A 23445-nucleotide genomic window follows, 5' to 3' on the forward strand; every position below is an offset into this window, starting at 1 on the left:
ATATAATCAGAAGAAGGAAAGCTAGCTAAGTTCTCTGCATAAAACAAAACATGTTTATGGTAACAGCAAGGATAGCTTCTCTAATATTCTCTTCAATGGCAGCTGTTTTAAATTGAATGAACTGACACTGAAAAGTAGTAGGGGTTTGGATTTAGCGTAACCCAGAACCGAATCAGGCTGATTTGGGAGATGCCAGTACTGAAATGGAGCTCCTCTGAAGCGGACCAAATCTGAACACTCCTGAAGATTAATTAGCGATTTGAAGGGACTCAGACACACTGACCAGGTCTGGATGACACACGTCATGGGTTGTTTAACCCACGATGACCCGCAATGCCAGGTTGCATATCTAACCCCCCCTCGAGGGTTGTTGTGTTGTGCAAACCCAGCGAGCGTGGGTTATGGGAGGATTAAACGTAACCTTTCACATAACCCTAAAAGAGACCATGGGTTATGCGAGGGTTGTTTAACCTCGCATAACTTACCCTCCCCAGCTTCACACAACATGACAACCCCCAAGCGGGCTGCATATTCAAAATGACAACCACACACACCACATTCTCACCGTGGGTTAAATAACCCACGGTGGGCTGTCATGTGCGAACAGCCCCACTGTCTCTACAAAAATTGACACATTTTTCTTCAAGCTCGCCATAAAAGGAATAATACCATAGTCCAGGAAGGGGTGTACTTTTGTGACTGAGCGCTCTAGCTTCTAATCACAGTGAATGGTTTTACCAGGGCTCTCCAATCCCAGGGCTTGGGGGAAGGAATGGTCAAGTAATATATCATAGGACTGATATATTACTTGATATATTACTAGTTCTCTCCCACGAGCAGGAATGTTAAAAGAGTTTTGTTGGGAATCTATGGAACCTGGCAGGATGTAATATTGGGTGCTTGCTTGAAAAATGTGGAACGTTCAAGTCCTTCTGCCTTTGCTGCAGTACACTCCACATCCACCACTGTCCCTGTGAATTTGGTGCCACTTGAGCAGAAAATTAAAAAAGCCTTAAACTCTTTTTCAGTCATCATAACTACCTAGCCCCTGCATCCATCCTTCTGAAATTTTGCAGGTTTCTTGCCTAGTAACGTCTCTATGACATATGCTATTTTCATGCAAATTTCAACACACACACACCATGGAGGGAGATAACAGGAAGCAAAACACCAGTTCGAGTGCCTTCAACAGAAAACCCCCTCTGCTCCTATCCTTCTGGAACTTTGCAAGTTTCATAACTAGCACCACCTCTATACTGTATTTCATTTTCATAAAAATTGCTCACAAAAAGATGTAGGGAGATAAGTCCATCCATTTTTGGTACCTGCAAACCATAAAGGGTTCCCACTTCACCTATTCATATTAAGCTTGTCAAGCTTGATCCCCTCAGAAGAGGCAACTATCCTTGCAAATGTCATCCATCTCTGCCAGGAAATAAAGAAGTTCTTGGTGGTTCCCTTCTTTAAAAAATCAAAATGTAAAGGTGCATCACACACACACACCAGCACCTATTTGTCTGACACAACTCTCTCATTAGGGGCTGCCTGCAAATTATGCCTGCAAATCTCATTGATTCTGACAATCAGGAAAAACAGTTATAGCCCTTTGTTGATTTTCAAACTATTGTGGCTCCCAATGATGGAGATTTGGATATTGAGGTTGAGACTGAAGTCTGAACTGCATCTTGTGATATATAACCATCCCTAACCTAGGTGTGACAGAAATCCCATCCCCATTCTTTCCAAAATTTAAGATTGTTCCTGAAACCAGCCTCATTCTAAGTGGTTATCACAATGACTTATAGAGTAACACAGTCTTTATATCCGAATGTCATGTATACATTTGTGAATCCATAATTTCAACACTCTGCAAAACAGGATGAAAGTTGAGAAAGAATACAGAAGGTGATGCCTTCCAACAAGGAAACTGCCAGCAAGTTCCTCCTCTCTCATTCAGTACATTAGAATAATCTGCAAAGCAGTACCTAATAGCATACCCCACATCCCATGCTTGGATTACAAACTCACCAAGAAATTGTGGTTCACCAGCCACTCCTAAATCAAGAGGGCTTCTTGTTACTTGTATAGCATAGTAACCAAGAGACTGAGCTACAAATTGCAACTTTCCTGGTTCATATTCTGTCTCTGACATGTACTACTAGGTGCCCTTAAGCAAGCTACTCTTTCAACCGCCACATCCCATCAGATCTTACAGGATTGTCTTAAGCATAGTAAGATAATGTATTTAAAGCTCCTTGAATACTATAAAATGCTATGTAAATGCCCAGTAGTATTATCTCCGACCAAAAATATTTCCATGCAAACAAGAAATATATCTTCTACCTCTTGCTTATATGGAAATATTTTTGGTCTGATAGTTAATATCATCTAGGTCTACTCTTTGGGCTATGTCCATCTGTGATAGAGGAGAGGCCAGAGCCTGTTCTAACGGGGTTGTCATGTCCTTGATTTAGCCCATCCTTCCTGGTATGCAAGCTTTTGCCTTAGCGTATTCTCTGATTCCATGGTGTCCTAGACGGATCCCTTCTGAGTACCCAAGGAGATTGGGAGCAAAGCCTTGCAATAATTAGGAGGATCAGGGAGGGCCTCCCCACCCCCCAAAAAAGCAGCAGGGCTTCAGCAGGTACTAGGAAACCTACTGAAATGAACCTAATGCATTTGGGGTGCAAAACATGACACCACTCTGTGAAAGAATTAGACAAGGATTGCCCTGAAAAACAATTTTATACCCCAAATTGGGATCATTTCAATAAATAGCCTTGCTGCTGAGACACACAGATAAGTGCACTTAAAAGATCTAAAGGAGCAAGTATGCCAGATTTGGGAGGTGGGGATTGTTGAGGGCCTTAAACTCATTTCCTATTCTCTCCTTTATTTCCCTGCTGAACTTGTAAGTCACTGTGACAATCCCTTTCAAGCCCTGCCAAGTAGCCTGTTGGGAAAGGTGAGTGACTTGCAAATATAAACCATGCCTGTGCCACCTGGATCACTGCTGAAGTCACTATTCAGTAAGAAATATTTAATTATAAAGTGTTTTTTTTATAATACTACCACTTACATGCTTGAGGATGATGAGCTCTGAGCAGATGATCGAAAGCTAAGACGAGAAGGAGTTGAAGAAAGCTGTATGGAAGCCTAAAAGTTAAAAGAAATGTATTGGGATATAACAGGCCATAAACGGATATAAACAAACACACCAATTTTGTATTAGGATATTCGTTTGAAATAGCCATATAATTTAGCATGACACAGAGGAGCCTATACAAACCTTGGGCTACCCCACTGCCCTCCTCTGGTGTGGCTGCAAGGGCACTAAAAGCTTCTGTTTCATATTAACTGCAGTTTCCCATTACATCTAGACCGTAAACTGTGATTCATTTTTACTATGGTTAGTGGAAACAATCCAGCTTTGAAAACCATGGTTTTAAGTTGCCTTGTTTCCACTAACCATAGTTAAGGTTATCCACATTTCCTTGGGCTATGATAGCAATGTGCAGTAATGTAAAACAGAAGCAGAAGTTCCTGAACTCCTTGTGGCAACACTAGAAGGGGAATGCACAAGCTGAAGAGTTGATGCACATGTCTGCCATGGTGAAAGATGGTTTTGCATGACGTCTGCCTGCAAGTCATTGAAGCAAATTTTGAACAAGAAAGATTGAGCCAACAAGAAATAGTACCTGTTCAAAGTATCTCTGAAAGGCTGTGTTTAAATCTGGATTTGCTTCTGAAATATCAACCAGCATTTTATCCATGGATCTGTTGAAGTCTTTCAGTGCACGAAGTTCAATATCTTTTTCTTCTTGTGTTTCTGACTGGGTGTTCCTTAATGCTCGGATTTCTCTGGATAGTCGAGAAACCTTTAGAAATCATTTTGAGCATTAAGAGATGCTAAAGTAACCATTAGCTTTTATGTTAACAGATCTTTATAGTACATATATTGGTAATAGCTGATAATCTTGACTTCCAAGTCTATTATTTTATTGTACTCTAAACAAAGCTAAATCTATTACTCAATATTAATTTAAACCAACCTGTTTTGTGACTCTTTCTAGTTTTGGCTTCTGATCATCTATATCTTTGGTTAACCGCAGTATTCTTACTTGTTTCTCCCGTATTTTTTCGCTGTAGAGAGCTTCATCTTTCAAAAGCATATCTAGAGTACCCTGCATCGACTGGAGAAATAAAAATGTATACATAAATTGTTCTGAAGCAGTTTTTTAAAATAAATTCATGCAATAAAGAGAACACTACACAGTAAGAGGAAGTATACATTTGTGTATTCTCTCTTTTTGGAGTTATAACTCAAGATCTTTAAAATGAACACAGCAGCCTGATATTCATGGGAAGGGTTAGAACAAAGCTTAGGCAATTGTTTATTTACTTTCTTTCTATCCCATCTTTGCAAGATTCAGGGTAATCTACCAAGTCAGATGCCAATCTAGAATTAAAATAGATCAAAATATAAACACACACAATTAGCAGGATTTGTGCAGCTGTTTATGTGTAAAGCAACCTTCCCTAATCTGGGGTCCTCCAGGTGTTCTGGACTTCAACTCCCATCAGCCCCAGCCAGCATGGCCTATGGTCAGGAATGCTGGGAGAGCACCAAGTTAGGGAAGGCTCATGGGTTACATCAACCCCCCTGACTTGTCTGGCTTGCTGTGCTCTCATCTGCTATTGCAGCTCGCTGTCATATTTGAATTGGAGCCTATGCCTGTACAACCAAATGTGCGTATGCACAAAACATCCAACGTTATGGTGCACAGACTCTGTATATGAGTACAACGTGCACTGATGTTAATATATCTCAGACATATATATAAGTGGCTCCCTATGCCAGGGATGGGGAACCTCTGGCCCATGGTACCTCCTTGAATAACTCCCCACAAGGTGGAACTTGGCCTCTAAGCCCTGCCCCCTGGAGGCATTCCCATTGTTATCCAATGTCAGATCAGAGTTAACCAGGGATTCCCCTACACACCACTCCCCCTCCCCAAATCGGGAGACTTGGCTGGTGCCGGCTGCATCTGTTCGTGTGCCGTGTGAACTATGGAGGCATATATGGAGAAAAAACTGGCCTAGGGGAGGAAGTGGGTAGTGCCTCTTCAACTAGCCTCTCAGGCTAGTCTTCTTCAATAAAAAGATCCTGCCTCCTGCTGGGCAGAGAAGAGAGCATCCAGTGTTTGGACCACTGTCTAGCAAACAAGTAGAAGGAGAATTCACAGGTAAGGGAAAATCTCCCTTCTCTGGTGTGGGCAAGTACATATAATGTTTTATAATCCATACCAGGCTTCAGAAGAACCCTGTAAGGGAGAGTGTGCTGGTTGCCAAAACATCCCAACAAGTCCATTGTTAAAGATGGATCTGAGCCTAGGCCAATCCATTACATTATCTACTACATACTGATTCTAAAGGCATTTGAAGCGATCTTCCTTGATTCAGTCAAAATAGGATTACAGGTTAGAGCAGAAACACCAAGGCTTCCAAACTATGTACACTTTGAATGTTAAATGTGTCTAAATTAAATCTGACTTCTGCCACCTACTACCAATGTGCATGAACTGGGGTTTGCAGTAGTATTCTTAGAACACCCCCAGAATTGGATACCCAGAGAAAGCAAAGCAGAAAGAGGGGCGAGGGGGAGGTAGCACTCTGCAAAGCATGGGTGGTTCTTCAGAGTGAGACAACAGTGGATAGATATGATGAGAATGTTCCCAGAAAAGTTTAAATATGGATAAAGATTATAAAAGTGCCTACATATTGAGCTAAAACCAGAAGTCTCTTTACCTGGATATCCTCCTGGAGCTCTTTGATCTGCCTTCTCTTGTATCTGTATTTCTCACCAGCAGCTCTTTTCTCTTCTTCCAGTTTCACCTTCTCTTCATGCTCCTCACCTATAAAAACCCTTTGAGTTAGTGCTGGATGTTGGATAGGGTATGCTGTCCAGGTAGGGAGGATGCATGATTCGCACTTCAAATATAACAAAATGGATGCATTTCAAAACCAGCTGATCTACTCGCCAATAACACCACCAGTATGGTCAAATATACACAAATTTTCAGTACATTAAACTAATCTGAATGACAATTATATGATGCAATGAACTGGAGCATCTATGAGCCAGTGCCAACATAATGGGCATGATATCGGAGGGGGAAATAAGCCATGGTGGCCCATGGGTACTGGGTGGCTTGTTAACCTGGCCAGGTTCATACAACACAACAAGCGATGCTGCCAAGGGTAATTATGCTAATCTCCCGCCCCCAGCACATGACTAGCACATGTGGGCGGGTTAACAAGCCACCATTGTTTATTAACCACCCTGCAATTGTGCAAACCAGGTCATTGTAAGCCACTGCTTAACCATGATTTAAGGTCAGTAGTAACACATGGTTGTGAGAGCTGGAGTATAAGGAAGGCTGAGCGCCAAAGAATTGATGCTTTCGAACTGTGGTGCTGGAGAAGACTCTTACAAGTCCCCTGGACTGCAAGGAGGTCAAATCAGTCAATCCTAAAGGAAATCAACCCTGACTGTTCATTGGAAGGACAGATCCTGAAGCTGAAGCTCAAATATTTTGGCTACCTAATGCGAAGAGAAAACTCCCTGGAAAAGACCCTGAAGCTGGGAAAGACTGAAGGCAAAAGGAGAAGGGGACGGCAGAGGATGAGATGGCTAGATAGCATCACCGATGCAATGAATATGGACTTGAGCACGCTCCGGGAGAGAGCAGAGGACAGGAAGGCCTGGCGTGCTAAGGTCCATGGTCAGGATGAGTCGGACACGACTGAACAACAACAATGTATGCACAGCCCAAATATTCTTTTAAAAGTCCTTCCCTTTTAAAACAAGTTTCTCTTTTAAAACTGCCTGATTTGTCATAATCTTTGAAGGGACTCTACAGCTTATTTACAAAGATTGTATGATAATAAAATAATAGAACCAGCAGAGGGAGCAAAAGTTAATAGCAAAAGCTTTCTCCAGCGCTACAGTGAAGCAATATTGTAATATTCAAGTACCAATGAATGAGGAAGATTTGAGTTCTCATCTAGTATATTGTTTTCCGAGTACTGTGGTATTTTAGTCTGGAAAGTAGACACTTTTTGTCTTTCTCATATAAACACAGAACCATCCTCCACTGTATGTCAGCTTGCCTATTTTGATGACACCATTCCTTTATGAGAAAAAGGGGGTTCTAAAATCAGTGGCCAAGAATGTCCTTAGGGCCCTCTTCCTCAAGAGTATCTGGTGGGCCATATCAAGCCAAGCCTTTCTGATCCCCCTGCATCTTCTGCCTTCTCTGCTACTGCCATTGCACATGTACACACATACACTTCTTTCTCTGCTGCTCCCAGTGGTTGCATGGGCAGCATCAGAGGGAAGTGTGGGTTATTTATTTAGAAGATTTATAAACTGTACTTCAGCACAAGACTCCCAAGGTGGTCTATGTTTCCATAGTAAAATAAATACCATTAAAAACCAGGAAAAATAGAGAGCCGCAGCCACACTATCAGTACAATGAAGAACAGTAGGAGCATTAATTAAAACCAGCTACATAACACGATCAAATGCCTGCGCAAATAAAAACGTCTTCAACTAGTGTGGAAAAGGTATAGAGTTTCTCTGGGAAGGGCATTCCAAGTACAGGGAGTCGCAACCGAGAAGGCCCTCCTACTAATCACCCACTGCCTAACCTTAGATTGGTGGGGGGGAGATACAGAGGTGGGGCATGCTAGAGTAGTGTAAGGCTTGGGGAGACTTGAATTGCATCTAGAAATGGATCAGGAGCTGGTGGAGTTGTTTAAATACTGGCACATGTTCCTTATATTTGTTACCACTTAGTAATCTAACAGCGGCACTTTGTACTGTTTCTAAGACGTCTTCAAAGACAACCCCATGTAGTTACTGGGCCTAGCACTGTCAACTGCCAAAGTAGCACATATGTGCAAAAGGTAATGGCTCCAGTGCAACATATTGAAGTGGGGAACAGAGAGGAAAGAAGGCTGCCTGGTAATTTGTTACTTCTACTAGCTTCTGTAAATTACAGGGAATCCTTCCAGAGTTTTAACTTTCTGTTACTCCATGCCAATCCTGTTGCATCCATTATCTCTCTATCTAAGGATTTATATCTCCTTCCATATTTACCTACCCAGGCATTAAGGCCATCATCTGAGGCCCCCCTCCAGGTGCCCCTGCCTAATGAGGCAAGAGAAGGTGGCTGCAAGAGAAGAGGGCCTTTTCAGCAGTTGCACCCTGCTTGTGGAAAGCTCTCCCCAGAGAGGCTCACCTGGTGCCCTATGTTATGGCCTTTCCAGGGCCAGGCAAACACCTTTTTATTCTCCCAGCCATTTTAAGAGTTGCTTTTAGTGCCTTTAGTACTGTATTCTGCTGTTGGTTTTAATTTGGTTTTATGATGTGGTGATGGTTTTATGTATTGCTGCAAGTTTTATCTTGATTTTATTTTGTGCTCTTTTGTTTGCTTGTTTCAATATTGGTACTGTATGTTTGAATTACTGTAAACGACCCAGAGAACTTTGGCTATTGGGTGGTTTAAAAGTGCAGTAAATAAACAAACACACACATGTAAACATAAAGGCATTAAAATGCATGCTGAACATAATCTCACCTTATTATCCCTTTTTCTAGCTGTCCTTCCCATGTGTGGCCTTCCTTATATATCGTTGCCATGGCCCTATGAGACAGGTTATCCCTGTAACATTTTCGTTACAGGGATACTCAAAGCCGCCCAGTGAGCCTCATGACTGAGCAGAGCTTTGAACTAGGTCCTCAGCATCCAAGTTCAAAACATCACTGTAACACACTAGTTCCATCAATCTAGACTTTCTGTTCTGACCCCAAAGGATAATAAAAGCAGCATTTAAATTACATTCCAATTTGTTTGTGTCAGTGTGGTTAGTAAGCACAGCTCTTCCCTGTCCTCCTTTACCTTTGTGCCTCACATTTCTATTTTATTTATTTCATTTCATTTCTATACCACCCAACTGCCTCTCTGGGCAGTTCTCAAAAATTAAAACCAAAAAGCGCAGGATAAAACAATATAAAATATGAAAGCAATAAAACCACAATATAATAATACAACCAGAATAAAACCTAGCGGCAATGTAGAGATTTAAAATACAGATTCAAAACACCAAAGCTGAAAGACTAGGAAGCTAAAATGCTAAAATACTGGGAGAATAAAAAGGTCTTCACCTAGAGCTGGAAGGAGTACAATTTAGGTGCCAGGCAAACCTCTCTAGGGAGCTCATTCCACAGCTGGGGGGGCCACAGGAGAAAAGGCCCTCCTCCTGGTAGCCACCTGCCTCACTTCCTTTGGCAGGGGCTCAAGGAGAAGGACCCTGAGGATGATCTTGGGGTCCGGGCAGGCACATATGGGAGGAGGTGATCCTTCAGATAACCTGGCCCCAAGCCGTTAAGGGCTTTGAATGTTAATTCCAGCACTTTGAATCGGGCCCGGAAATGGACTGACAGCCAGTGCAGCCAGAAAAGCACTGGCATGATGTGATCTCATTGGCCAATCCCTGTTAACAATCTTGCTGCCCTATTTCGGACTAGCTGAAGTTTCCAGACCATTTTCAAACGCAGCCCCACATATAAGGCATTGCAGTGATCCAGATGAGAAGTTATCAGAGCATGGATAACTGTAGCTAGGCTATCTCTGTCCAGATAAGGGCGTAGTTGGTATACCAGCCTATGCTGATAAAAAGTGCTCTGTGCCACTGAGTTCCCCTGTGCCTCAAGTGACAGTTCTGGGTCCAAGAGCATCCCCCAAACTACGAACCTGATCCTTTAGGGGTGCAACCCCCTCCAGAACAGGTTGAACATCACCTAGATGGGTAGACGAACCACCAACTAACAGTACCTCCATCTTGTCTGGATTATGTTTCAGTTTATTGGCCCTCATCCAGTCCATCACCGTGCCCAGGCACTGATTCAGAAATGAGTGAATCTATTCTACCCTGCACATACAGCTAGAACTTGCTTACTTTTCTCTGTAACTCTCTTGAATGAGTCTCGGTAGTTGCTGTTGCAGCTGTTAAGCACGTGCAGAGTATTCTCTAGGGCTACACATTCTTTCTCAGCTTGCTGGATCTTTGCATCCAAAGTATCCCCTTCACGCTGAAGATCCTCCTTTTCCTGGGCAGCCTTGAAATAAAATTAGAACGGAATTCAGAATCCTAAGATGAATAACCAAACCCCCATATTCTGAGAATGCTTTTTACCTGGGTATTATTATTGAATCAAATATCAGAAAGCAATAGTAGCAAGCAGTTAAATACTACATCAGTCCAGTGCTTAATTTCAATCCTGGGTCAAGATCTGATCAAGAGGTCATAGGCAAAGCATTCTAGGCTTACATGAAGCAACAGGGCAAATGCACTGAACACTTGATGGAACTGTGGGATACATGGTACCCGAGCAGTGAATTGCCTGTGAAAATTGTTAACTTTGAATACAATCACCAATTCCAACAGGGCTTTCCCAACAAAATAGCTAACAAAACATGCTCACTGCTTTGCAAGAAAGTGATTCTTCACTTTTGAAAAATAACAGTGAATTGGGGATGGGGGGCACAAGACGGGGGGCACAGTTATGCAACCTGTACTTCAGCAATAGATGCTTTTGTTCCAAACCTATTCAAAAACTATTTAACTCCCAGTGGGCCTACCAAAGTTTGATAAAGAAGTGACAGAAATGTTGCCCACAGTTTCATTCCTAAGGTCTTAAAAAGTTGTTTTCAAACATTTTCTGAGACACCTTCTACACCGTAACTTTAAACGTCTGTCGGGGGTTTGTATGTAAATCTTCGCCAATGAGGTAAGTACAATTGAAATTGTTACACATTATGTTTGGATTTATGAATCAGTGTAAGATGAAGGCTTTTCCTTCATTTATCTACTGGAAGTTTCCTCTGTAATAGCACAATAATTAATTAAATTATATTATATATATGAAAGATAGAAAGACTAACAACAGAGCATCAAAATATATTTTAAGCTAACCATTTTGCCAGACAACCCATGGAAGATTGAGACTGGGTGGCAAAATATACTTCTGCGACCCACTTCTCTGCCCATTCCTTCTGATTTTGAAGGTGGTTGTGAATATTTTATCTTGTTTACAGTTTGGGTGATAGTGCAATCTCTGGGTAGAATCCAACTAAATTCCTACTTAGAATTAAGTAGGAATTTAGTCATGACTAATTTAAGTCCCTTTCATTTCAGTGGGTCTACTCTAAGTAGGAATTTAGTTGAATTCTACCGTCTTGAAAGCCATGAGATGAGCCTCAGTAATCCCCATGATGGGGGGGGGGGGGGCGCACACATGGAAAATGCAAAGAATGCTTATTTAAAAGCAGGTGTTGTTCTCAGACGATATAGGTAGTGACAGTTCAGTTCCCCTGAATAACCTATAACTGCTACTAATATGGGAGAGACAGGAGGTGCAGATGACTAGATGAGAGATGTGAATCAATTCCACACTGGACAGAAGCAGGATAGCCAAGGCAACAAAGATTATCAGGGGAACTAGAGATGAAGTCCTATAGGAAAGATCAAAGGAACTGGATATGTTTAGCCTTGAGAAAAGAAGACTAAGTGGGAATACGATAGTACTTTTCAACCAGATGTCACACAGAGGAGGGTCACAATCTGTTCTCTGTCATCCAAGACTGCAGGACACAAAATGAGGGATTTAAGTTACAGGAAGGCAGATTTCAGTTGAACATCAGGAAAATTTCCTAACAGTCAGAGCAGCCAAACAATGGAACCAACTTTCTAGGGAGGTGGTGGGCTCTCCGTTTCTGGAGGTATTCAAGCAGAGACTAGACAGCCATCTGTCAGGGATGCTTTAAACTGGATTCCTGCACTGAGCAGGGGGTTGGACTCAATGGCCTAAATGGCCTCTTCCAACTCTGATTCTAAGTTTACCTTGATGACATAATAAGTGTGAGTTTTCTCCTCTTCTCCTTCTGGGGGCATCATGACGATGGTAATAATTTCATATCTACCCTTCAGTTTCTCAATTTTACTCAGTCGCTCATGGAACTCAGAACTGGTTTGAGAGGGAAAATTCAAAGACAAATTAACTCAGACATCTGACAGGGAAAAAAATAGATGCATGGTTCTCAACGTGAGAGATGACCTTCCCTAAGAAGCCAGGTGCAAGGGGACATACTGCTGAAAGGGGACATACATCTATCTGTGAATTTCTCCAAATGATTGGGGGTGGGGGGTATGGCTAGAAGGTAAGAATACAAGTCACTTCTTTCCCATCAGTACATCTGGATATGGGGCTGATAGATGATGCTGAAGTGTTTATACTTCACTGAGACTGGCTTCCCTAGGGCTCCTCCTGCATGGACCACGAAGCTTCCTGTAAGTTTAAGATAGGTTTGCTTTGAGTGCTCTTTTTTATTTGATTTTCCCATGACTGCCAACTAAACTCAGAGCTACACACTACACACAAATCTTTGCAACAAAACCCTGGCAGTCAAATCTTCTAAGGACAAGCAGCTTAAGAAGGGGACAATTTGGGACAGAGAATTGTCCCCTTCCAAAGCTGCTTTTTAGAAGAAGCAACCATCAGAGTTTTGCTAAATGCATTTGTGTTTAAACAGGAACAACACATGACAACGTACTGTCTGTGGGACAATGTAGTCTGTACTGCCTTCTCATGGAATTATCAGTAACAGACCTTGTAAAAAGCTGCCTGTCTGGATGCACCCTTGGGGGAGCTCTTGCCTCCTATAAGAGAGCTTGTGAATTCTTATAGCAGAGTGATGTGTCATCTTTTTCTTTGCCAGTCACAGCATACCAGCTACTGTTGCCACCCTGTCCTCCCAACTCTTCTCAAGTCCCACACAGAGGAAGATTAATATGACATTACATTGCAAATTCTTGCATCATGGGGAGCAGCCATCCAAGGAACCCTACCCAAACATTTAAAGTTTTGGCATTTTAGTTTTACAGCTGCAAAAGGTGCCCCCTGCTGATTGTATCTTAATATTGCCACCACCAGAAGAGAATAAGCAACAGCAGGAAACAACCCCAAATCAAATTATATGCAAGTGCCAATTAGTCATGTAATTATCAAAGGAAAAACACAAGAGTCTGCCTGCTTGGCGAGGGGTTAAGCTCCAGTCACACTAAATCACTCTAATTTCCTATTGCGTGGGCTATGGATGGAAGAGGGGGGCGGGAAGGAAAGGCTTCCAAATCAGCTGGTTGAGTGTTCATTTCTCAGTTGGGTTTAACCACCCGCTGTACAGATTCTTACTTCCAAATTACTTAAAGTTGGAGAAAACAGGCCTTTGCAGCTCCTGTCTTTGTATTTGTAATTTTCCAGCAAGCATTTCTTGGACACATTTCTGCCATACATAAAAGCAGGCTCCTGATAGCAGAACTTTGCTCGAGAATAAGTGTTAATGATGTGTTTCCTTCTGCCGTGTTCCTGTATCAGAAGGTTCCTATCATGAATTTAGATGAAAGAACATAAAGCAAATCCTACCAGCCAAGTAGGCAAATTGTACATCAGTAAAGGAAATTTTAGAAGTTTCTGCAGTATGGTGTAGAGCAGGGGTCCCCAACGCAGTGCCCATGGATGCCATGGCACTCACAGGAACCTCCAACACCACCTGTGAAGCTCTCCTCTCCCTGCCCCCTTCAAAAAAATGGTTTGAAGAAAAACCTTGGAAAATGTTTAGGGCAGTCTTCCTTCTGTCCCATTCTAGCCTCTAGCCTTGCTCTTTCTCTCCCCTCTATCCCTTTGCCTCACTATTCCCCACTCCTCTTTAGCTCACTGTTTCTCCCCCTCCTAGCCTCCAGCCTTGCTGTTTCTCTACCCTTTTGCCTGGCTGTTTCCTTCCCTCCCAGCCTCTAGCCTATTTCTCTCCCCCGCCCCCACTTTTGACTAGCCAGGCGCCTGCCACAACCATTACGTGACTAGCCACATCTTCCATGGGAGCCATTTTGTGGTGATGCCCATACATTTCTCAAATTCCCAAATGTGCCCAAGGGTCCAAAAAGGTTGGGGACTCCTGGGGTAGAGGTTAGAGCACTGAACAAGGACTGGGAAGACCCAGGTTCAAATACCCACTTATCCATTAGGGTTTACTGGGTGACTTTGGGCCAGTCACTGTCTCTCACACCAACCCACATCAGACATATGTGCAAAGCAGGGGAGGCTGGTGGCTCCAGTTTCAGTGGAGCTGAGATTCCATTCTGGGCTTTAGTTACAACCAGCCAGAAGTCTAAAGGAGCTATCCAAGGTTCTGGACCCATTTTGGAGATAGGGCTCAGCACCTTGGATTGTAACTAAATCCCAAAATAGAATCTCCACCCCACCAAAACTGGAGCCAGCAGCCTCCCCTGGCGTGAAGATAAAACAAGGGGCTTCTGCACTTCTTGGAAAAGGGGGTGGGGAAATGCAATAAACAGATTGAACTGTTGCCTGCTCTGAACTATAACCAGTGCCAGAGTGCTAAAGAATACATCGGAACCATTGCAGTCATGTAGTGGACTGAGCAAGGCAGCCTGAAAAATGGATTGCAAGGACTTCTATCATGCAGTATAAAGAAACGCCTGTACTGCAAAGAAGCTGCTGAAACACTTTTCATTAGCTATTGCCCAGGTTGGGAGAGACAACAGGTTGGCTTTTGGAACTGCAGTGAATTCCTCCAATATCAGACCACGCTCTTAAAAGAGAAATCCACTCCCAGCTTCACACAGCACATAGGGTAATTACCTCAAAGTCTGACGCTCTTGCTCTATTATTCTTATCTGCGTCTCAATCATTGCCTTATGAACGCTAATGTCCGCAGTTCTTTCCTCCATTGCTGTTTTTAACTGCTGCTTCCGTTTTTCAAGTGAGAGGACTTTCTCAGCCTTATTGTACAGCGTATCTCTTACACGTTTCAGTTCCAGCTTTAGGAGATTGTCTTCAATCATCAAATCCTTCAATTGGCAAAACAAGAAGAATATTCAGTACTAAACCCAACATCTTATGAAATATAAGTTTGATTCTGAAAGCACTGAATAATTTGGTTTCTGAGAGAATGTCCAGAATTGTGACAAAGCAACTGATGAGCAAGGCCATCTGACAGCACAAACATCCCAAGCACTTGTCTGAGGCAGCAATGATGTATGTATTTGAAACATACATCTGTCGCTGTGGAAAAATCACCATACCTGCTTATCTGCTCTGGCTTTTTTTAATAACTTCTCTGATTTGTCAGTGAAAAGGTTTAGCTCATCTACTCTGGTATTCAAACCAGCCATTTCTTCTCCAGTCTTATTCATAGCCAACTTGATAAAATGGGTGTCATTCTGGAAAGAAAGAAAAACCAGAACTGTCACTTGAGGCACAGGTGAACTCAGTGGCACGGAGCACTTTTTATCAGCTTAGGCTGGTATACCAACTACGCCCTTATCTGGACAGAGATAGCCTAGCTACAGTTATTCATGCTCTGATAACTTCTCGTCTGGATTACTGCAATGCGTTATACGTGGGGCTGCCTTTGAAAACGGTCCGGAAACTTCAGCTGGTCCAAAATAGGGCAGCAAGATTGTTAACAGGGACTGGCCTGCGAGCTCATATTACGCCAGTATACTTTTCCAGCTGCACTGGCTGCCAGTCCATTTCCGGGCCCGATTCAAAGTGCTGGTATTAACATTGAAAGCCCTTAACGGCTTGGGGCCAGGTTATCTGAAGGATCGCCTCCTCCCATATGTGCCTGCCCGGACCTTAAGATCATCATCAGTGGCCCTTCTCCGTGAGCCCCTGCCAAAGGAAGTGAGGCGGGTGGCTACTAGGAGGAGGGCTTTTTCTGCTGTGGCACCCCGGCTCTGGAATGAGCTCCCTAGTGAGGTTCGTCTGGCACCTACATTGTATTCCTTTCAGCGCCAGGTGAAGACCTTTTTATTTTCCCAGGCATTTTAGCATTTTAGCTTTCTAAACTTTTAGCTTTGCTGTTTTAAATCTGTATTTTAAACTCCTGCACTGCTGCTAAGTTTTACTGTAGTTGTACTGTTATATCGTGGTTTTAATGTTCTATATATTTTAAATTGTTTTATTGTGTGCTGTTTAGTTTTAATTTTTGTGAACCATCCAGAGAGCTTCGGCTATTGGGCATTATAGAAAATAAATAAATAAATAAATAAATACGTAAGTAAGTAAGTTGCTTTTAGCTTAGTCAAGAACACTGCTTCTAATTTAGCTGTCAGGCATCTGGGAGTAGACACAGGATAGCTGGGGTGGTGGGCATGGCTTCCAGTAGGACTGACTACATCTCACTTTTATTTTATGTTACATTTGTACCCCATTTTTCTTCCAAGGAGATCGGGAGTACACATATGGTGTTTCCAGGTTAACCCCTGTCCAGATGTTAGCTGGAGCCAAATCTTCTTCGCTTTGAAGATGGAACTACACTAGACTTTTCCCTAGGCTACAAATTAATTACTGCTTTAGATGCAACAAAACTGGCCAACATCCCATTAGATGCAAAAGTCACATTACCTGAAGTTTCTTCTGCTGTGCTTGCAAAGTATTGTATGCCTGTTTCTTTTCGTCTGCTATCTTTGTAAGTTCAGCAACTTTTGCTTCTAAAATTTGCCTCTCATCTGTGTTAAGCTCCCCCTGCAAGCGTGACAGCCTTCTCTCCACTTGCTGTATATAAAAATCCTGTTAGAAATATTTTAAAGCAAGAAATAAAATTAACAGAGAAGCCGAAAAACAAACAATTACAGCCATTTCTAGAAGTGCTAAAATATCAACACAAAACATTAGCTTTAGGACAGGCATCTAATTAAGTTATTGTTATTTTACAATTGTTTCTGGCCTATAGGCCTTCTTATTTGTAGACTGTCTTAACATGGTTGGTGCGTGATGCTAACTCACAAGTAATCTTCTAAAAATATAACAAAGCATCCCGCAGCCCAGAGTCTGCTCTAGGGAGGCTTACAACTGGGTAGCAATCTTACCACTACCAGTAGATGCTGATAGAGAGGGGTAAATTTTCAAAGTGGTGCATAGGAGTTATGCATATAAATCCCATTAACAAATAACAGGATTTGGGCATGTTCATCTCTTGTATTGCTTCAAAAATATAGCCTGAAGCAGCCATGATTCAGAGCAGCCACAGCAAAAAGTTGATTTGGGAAGCATACAATCCAATTCAAAGCATATTTACTTGGAAGTAAATGGAATTCACTTGTAAGCAAATGGATTTTTATTATTTTTTAGAAATAGGTTCCATTGATATCAATGATCCTTTACTTTCAGGTAGAGATTTTATGACTGAAAGGGTAGAACAATAACTTTATTAATTCAGAACTCAAATCAATATATTCCTACTTAACACTGTATTTTACACACATTTTTAATGTTCTAAATTTTATCTGTGTACTTAATGAAACTGGATCTGTTACTGGAAATTACAATGAAAATACACACACAATAGAGATATATGCAAATAAGTGACTGACCAAACAGAGATAGGTTTAAAATTATTCACTTAAACTGTTTGGGCTTCTGCCTTTATCAGTAACACAGTTGAATTTCAAACCAGGAAGCCAAGAAGACAGTGCTAAGAATACAGAAAATTCTCAGGAAGAAGACACCTGCCATAGGTAGAAGTTTAAGGATTAGCGAATAAGGTGAATGCCTTCTCCAAGTCTTAAATTCTTGCTTTTTCTATCTAATTATTTTTTTAAAAAACCTCTCTTGTGCCTGTGTAGCAAATGTCCCTTTCCTGAGAATTCTCTCCATTATCTCCTTGGTTCCCGATGCTTGATTTGAAATATAACTGTGTTAATGACGAAGGTAGAAGCTGAAATGTTTGATTTAACCAAATAATTTTAAGCCTATCACTATTTGGTCAGTCACTTACATACTTGCCTGATTATACATGAGTTCTTGTTGCTTAAGTGTCTCTGCATCCAGTCGGAATAATCGGCTTTTCAGGTTTTTCATCTGTCCTCGGCGTCCATCAATTTCAGCAGTGACACACTTCTCATTTTCCTTAAGTGCTTTCAGCTCCTTCGTTTTCTTGAAATGCATGTCTCTCAGCTGCATTGCCTGTCCTTCTTTCTCCTGATGGTAATAAAAGCAAAAAAATGTGAATGCTGGGAAATATATTGCTTTGTACATCTTCTTGCAAATTCTGAGAACATAACAACTAAACAGGGGTATGCTTCTAATACATTTTGGATTAGTCATCTGGGCACTTCGGATGGGCCTGTGCCTCTTTTGAGATATGCACCTGTTTTGCTCTGGTACCCTGCCATCCATTCCTTGACACCTGCATCCTGTCTGGCCCTCCTCCTCCGAGAGCTAGGCCATTCCGATCTAGCGCTATTGCTTCCTGTCCACTAGTTAGTTGCTTTGTGCCTCCTGAAGGATAATCACCCAAGACAAATGTCCCATCTACCTAACGGATGTCTCTAAGAAAAGAAACAACTTAGTTTCAAATGTATCTGTACTTTTAAATTCCTCATCCACCAATGTGTAAAATACAATAAGCAATTACCATGACCTGGTGAAGAGAATATAATTCATTTTGATTTAAATGGGATCACATTTAGTTCCTCCTAATTTATTAAGATCCTAATAAAGTTATTTTAATCATTCAAAGAGATCCTAAAATATACAGAGTGTTAAATAAGATTCAACCCCTGCAATTCTGCTTTCCTACAGATACTGGAGGAGTGGGGGCAGCTACTAAGAAACAGAAGCTCAAATGGAAAGAATGGGATTTTGAATGCATTATTCCCTGCCTGTATTTTTTCACAGTGAATTAACAGATGGGGCAAATAGACATGCGTAGCTAATTTTGAAGGGAAGTACACTTCTCATTAACACATTGCAAACATTGTTCCAGACCAGTTCATCCTAGTAAAAACTATCACCCCTAGGCTGTGGAACTGCTATGCTTATATCATCTTGGGTTATCCGCCTCCTCTGTAAGGAAAAAAGCCCAGCTAATGGTTTAGCCACCCTACTAAGAACTTTATGGAAAGTGTATTTTGTTATAAAGTCACCTAAAATCCTGTACAATGATTCTGATACCCAAGACGTCAGCATTTAGAATGGAGCACAGTTCTCACCATGTTGGCATAACATCTGGTGCACCTGGGTGGTGTCACAAATTGACCCATGATTTCCCACCAATATTACCGGCTGAGTACTATTATGTAAAAATTGCAATTTTTGGAAGACTGGTTGCAAAGCTTAAGGTGTGGAGACAACTTAGCTGCACTCCCATCTTAAGTAATTTCAGAGGGGTATTTTGTTAGTGCTTCCTACAGACTAAGTGGTAGTAATGCCACTCCACATAGGTAGAAATATCTGCCTTATCTTTTTAGACATGTTGTTGTTGAATCAAGAGTCAATGTTACTGACATGGGTTGTGAACACCTGATCTTCTTCTTAGGTAATAATGTCATACAGAATATTAAAGCTTTACTTCTGGATAGTGATTAAAATACTGTGTTAGCTTTTCATGCTTAGGGTGGTCAGTTCCTATCTTTCCTTTTGAAAAAAAGAATTGACATTACGTTTTTTTGAGAGTTTAAAAATAAATAAAATACTCATATGATAATATGTAATGATTAGTCTTTCTTCACATCTTCTGTAATTATTTGGGTGATTCCAGGATTATTATTTTCCGTGCATGCTTCAAATAACATTTCAGCTCCTCCACCTTAGAACTGCTGACCTTCTCTTCCCCCTGAATCTTATTCCCAATTCAGTCAGGACAATTTTCCTTACCATATGGCCAATCTGCTATCTCAAAACTTCTTACATGTTTATCTGAGTGGCTTTGAAATGGAATACATTCCCACAACAACCATTTTTAACTCCAGTTCAAGGCATTAAAGAAATAATACATCAGCGAGAACTCACATGGATAGCAAATGTTTCTATAAAATAACATACAAAAACAACCGAAAACAAATTGTCAATCATTTTAACAGTATTAAACTCTAGTTTGTCATGCTTTGACAAACTGCTGGTAACTGTGAATAAAAATGCTTTTACCTTCACACTTTTCTCCTTCTCTTTCAGTAGCTCTTCCATTCTGCTTGCTTTTTCTTCTAAACTCAATGCTTGGTTTGTCACACATTTCAATTTACTTGTAAGACTATCATTCTGGTCCTTAATCAAGTTTACCCTAAGCAGGGATTTATGAGGTAAAAAGAGAGAGCAAGTTACACAGAGATTTCCAAAAGCTAGACAGAAGCAATAGAGAACTGCAGCTAATAATCGCAAGCTCTAAAATGCCTGTTACTCCAGGAAATGTCACTTACTATTTATGACAACCTTGCTTCTTAGCTAGTAAGCAGCCTAAATTTCATTCACTTTTATTTTTTATGATGAAAACAGATTATAAATCAGACTATTTGGTCTGATTTAATAACCCTCTATCTTATCATACATTAAGATGTAAACCTGAGAAGATATTTTAAGCTTTATAAAACAAGAAACTGAGAGAAAGGTTTACTGATGGTCAACTCTCCTACTTTTCCAGGATATAGAAGTGAATCTGGTGGGGGGCATTGTACCATTCAGACAGGACCCACAGACTGGCATAGGAAAGAGAGAATTGGAGAATAAATGCTAGGCAGAGAGATAGTGGAGAGATTCTATGGTGCAGCAGCATGCAGGCCATATTGAAACATGACTAGACTATGTTCCAAGCAACTGTCTCCAAGTTGTAATCCAGTTCATATATACAGCTTTCTCCTCTCACCAACCAGGTCCCATTGATTCAAGGTCTTAAAAAGAGGACAGCAAGCCAATTGGCTTTACAAATGGGAAGAGAGCACACAAATAAACATTAAGAAAGCAATCCTATGGCCACTAGACAGTGTCTAGAGGGCCACAGGATTTTTCTGAGGTCAGGGCTCTGAGGTCAGTTCCCAGAAACCGTGCTCCACACCCCCTCCCCCGCAGCCTTGTAGTCAGTGCAATTCTTGCCCGTCTCTGCACTTGAAAACAGTGCATGGAGGGTGAAAGGGGGGCATTCCTGGGGGTGGGAAGGTGGGGAGACCACAAAAGCCTCTTTACGAGGCTTCCTATGTGCTGCACAGCCTCCCCCACTCCCGCTCCAACTAGACAGCCAAAATCGCAGTCTAGCTGAAAATGCAGGGCAGCCAGAGCACGGAGGCGAGGATTGCTTCTGCGCTCCAGCCACTTTGCATTGGATAGGCATCAACCTCTGAGTTCAGAGGCTGATGTCTATCCAATGCAGGGCAGCTGGAGTTCAGAGGCTGATGTCTATCCCGATGGGATTGCACCCTAAGGTGTTCAACACTGTCTAAAGCAGCCTTCCCCAGATGTTTTTGGCCATCAGTTCCCATCAGCCCCAGCCAGAATGGCTAATGGTCAGGAATGCTGGGAGTTGTCATCCAAAATGTCTGGAGGGCACCACGCTGGGGAAGTATTAATTCTTCTAGTACCTGTTATAAAGAAATACTTAGAAAATGTATTTAAAAAAACCCCAATAGCAATCACCTCATCATTTAATTCCTACCTTAAAGTTTTTTCCTGGATTTCCTTCTTAAGGTTAGCTACACTGGTTCTCATAGATTCTAGTTCAGAAGCGGTTCCATCCACAGTAGCTTTCAATGTATCCAGCTAATCAGTGAATTTTGAGAAGAAGTGTGAAATTATTTAGAACACTTGGGTCATTTATCACCAAATCAGGAAGTGCATAAACTTTGTATTTGTAGCACAATTGTTCTTTTCTTTCTATTCTAACAACCAGCCATATCAGACACAGTGTGGCTTTGGTACTGGGCCGAACAATCCTAAGTATGTGAGCGGGGAATGAAGTTGTAGATCATTTGCCACTTCCAAAGGTGGTATGGAAGTGGTCTTACCTTTTTTCATCTCCAACAGTTACTTTCTCCTCCCTTCTATTGGTTTCAATGGAAGGAAAAATAATTACACCAGATCCAGGCTAGCATAGGTAAGGGGCCCGATCCTGGGGCCTCTCTGTGGAATGAAGACACCTTGGATTGAAGGCTGCCTCCAGCATGCTCCCAGAATGGCCCATTTAGGGGCCTCCCCCTGGCAGAAACAGCACTGGTGGTAGATCTACACCCAGGGGACTTTCTGTTGGTGTACTGAGGGCTGCTGGGCCCCCCAGGCTGTTGGAGCTCCTCTCTGATGGTGGAGAGGCACTTCTGCCCCATCCTAACCCTCTCCAGCCTAGGATCTAGGATTTCTTGGTTCATTTTTTATTTAACTGCTATTGCTTTTAACATATTTTTATAATCTTAATATATTGTTAGCCAGTTTGTGTAGGCCTAGGCCTTGAAAAGCAGAATATAAGTATGTAGCTGAATAAAACAGATAAAACAAATATTGCCTCCAGCTCTGGAAAGATACATTTCTGAAGGGCTGTAGAGCATAAACTAAGGGCACAATCCCATCTAGATAGGCGGCTGCCTCTGAACTTGGAGGCAACCACCTATCCAAAGCAGGGCAGGAGAAGCATGGAGGGGATTGTTGTGGCCGCAGGACCATGGAACAGGGAAGGAGGCTGCTGTACGACACATTGGATGTGTCATACAGGCAGCTATGATCTCCCCGCCCCGGAATGCCCCCAGCTATGCCCCTTTTCGGCCCCTCTGTGCTCCTCTTGCGAGCGTGGAGAACGGGACTGTTCTGTGCTGCCTTGGAGGTGGGGGAGGTTGGTTCTCCGGGAACCAACCTCAGAGCACAGGCTCCGAGATTGGTTCCTGGATAACACCATATCCTATGGCCATCTAGCCGCTGTCTGGTGGCCATAGGATTGCTCCCTTAGCTGCATTACAATTTGCTCAAGTTTCAGCATATTTCTATTATATTGGCACAGGCAAATATTATGTCCAGCAATGCTATACTGAAAGATTTTGAACATCATATGCCAGTTTCAGTATATGTTAAGATTACCTCATCCTGGAGCAGATTTCGATTAGCCTCCTCTTTTTGGTAATCTAGTCTCAGTTTGGTAGCTTGTCGATCAGCTATGGCAATTCTCTTCTCATACTCCATGTTATTGCCACTCTCATTTGCCAAAAACTGGATCTTGTCTTTAAGCACACTTTCTTTGGAACGGATTGCCCGCCTTGCCTGTGCTAAAAGCTAGCAGTAGAAAAAAATATAAATTATTTTTAGCAATGCAACCTGTTCCAACAATCAGGTGCCACAAAAATGCTAGTTAAAAGTTGTTGGGGAGAGTCTGTCTTGGGTGGTTTTGTTTAACAGGTCATGGTGGCATATAATAAAAAAGGTACACCATAAAGTAAAACAGAATTATAAATAAAAACTTCATGTGTTAAAAAAAAGGAGACACATGCCATTTAATTCTAGTAGAATGGAAGCCCAGATGACATTCCATATTTGAACAAATCAAAATC

General features: G+C 41.9%; 1 protein-coding gene across 1 annotated transcript in view; it reads right to left on the reverse strand.

Moving 5' to 3' along the window:
• Window positions 1-23445, reverse strand: part of CCDC39 (coiled-coil domain 39 molecular ruler complex subunit) — a 34444-nt gene that overhangs the window by 1863 nt on the left and 9136 nt on the right. Inside the window, exons 7-19 of the mRNA XM_084847562.1 lie at window positions 22979-23170; window positions 21573-21676; window positions 20078-20210; window positions 17936-18130; window positions 16556-16720; window positions 15229-15366; window positions 14786-14994; window positions 11971-12094; window positions 10027-10186; window positions 5809-5915; window positions 4053-4193; window positions 3699-3878; window positions 3080-3156 (exon numbers count right to left, since the gene is read on the reverse strand). Of these exons, the coding sequence (XP_084703688.1) occupies window positions 3080-3156; window positions 3699-3878; window positions 4053-4193; window positions 5809-5915; window positions 10027-10186; window positions 11971-12094; window positions 14786-14994; window positions 15229-15366; window positions 16556-16720; window positions 17936-18130; window positions 20078-20210; window positions 21573-21676; window positions 22979-23170 (1925 nt within the window). The remainder of the gene's footprint in view (window positions 1-3079; window positions 3157-3698; window positions 3879-4052; window positions 4194-5808; window positions 5916-10026; window positions 10187-11970; window positions 12095-14785; window positions 14995-15228; window positions 15367-16555; window positions 16721-17935; window positions 18131-20077; window positions 20211-21572; window positions 21677-22978; window positions 23171-23445) is intronic.

This window comes from Heloderma suspectum, chromosome 3 (genome assembly GCF_057233095.1).
Source record: "Heloderma suspectum isolate Gila_16-S chromosome 3, 16-S_ref, whole genome shotgun sequence".
Lineage (NCBI taxonomy): Eukaryota > Metazoa > Chordata > Lepidosauria > Squamata > Helodermatidae > Heloderma > Heloderma suspectum.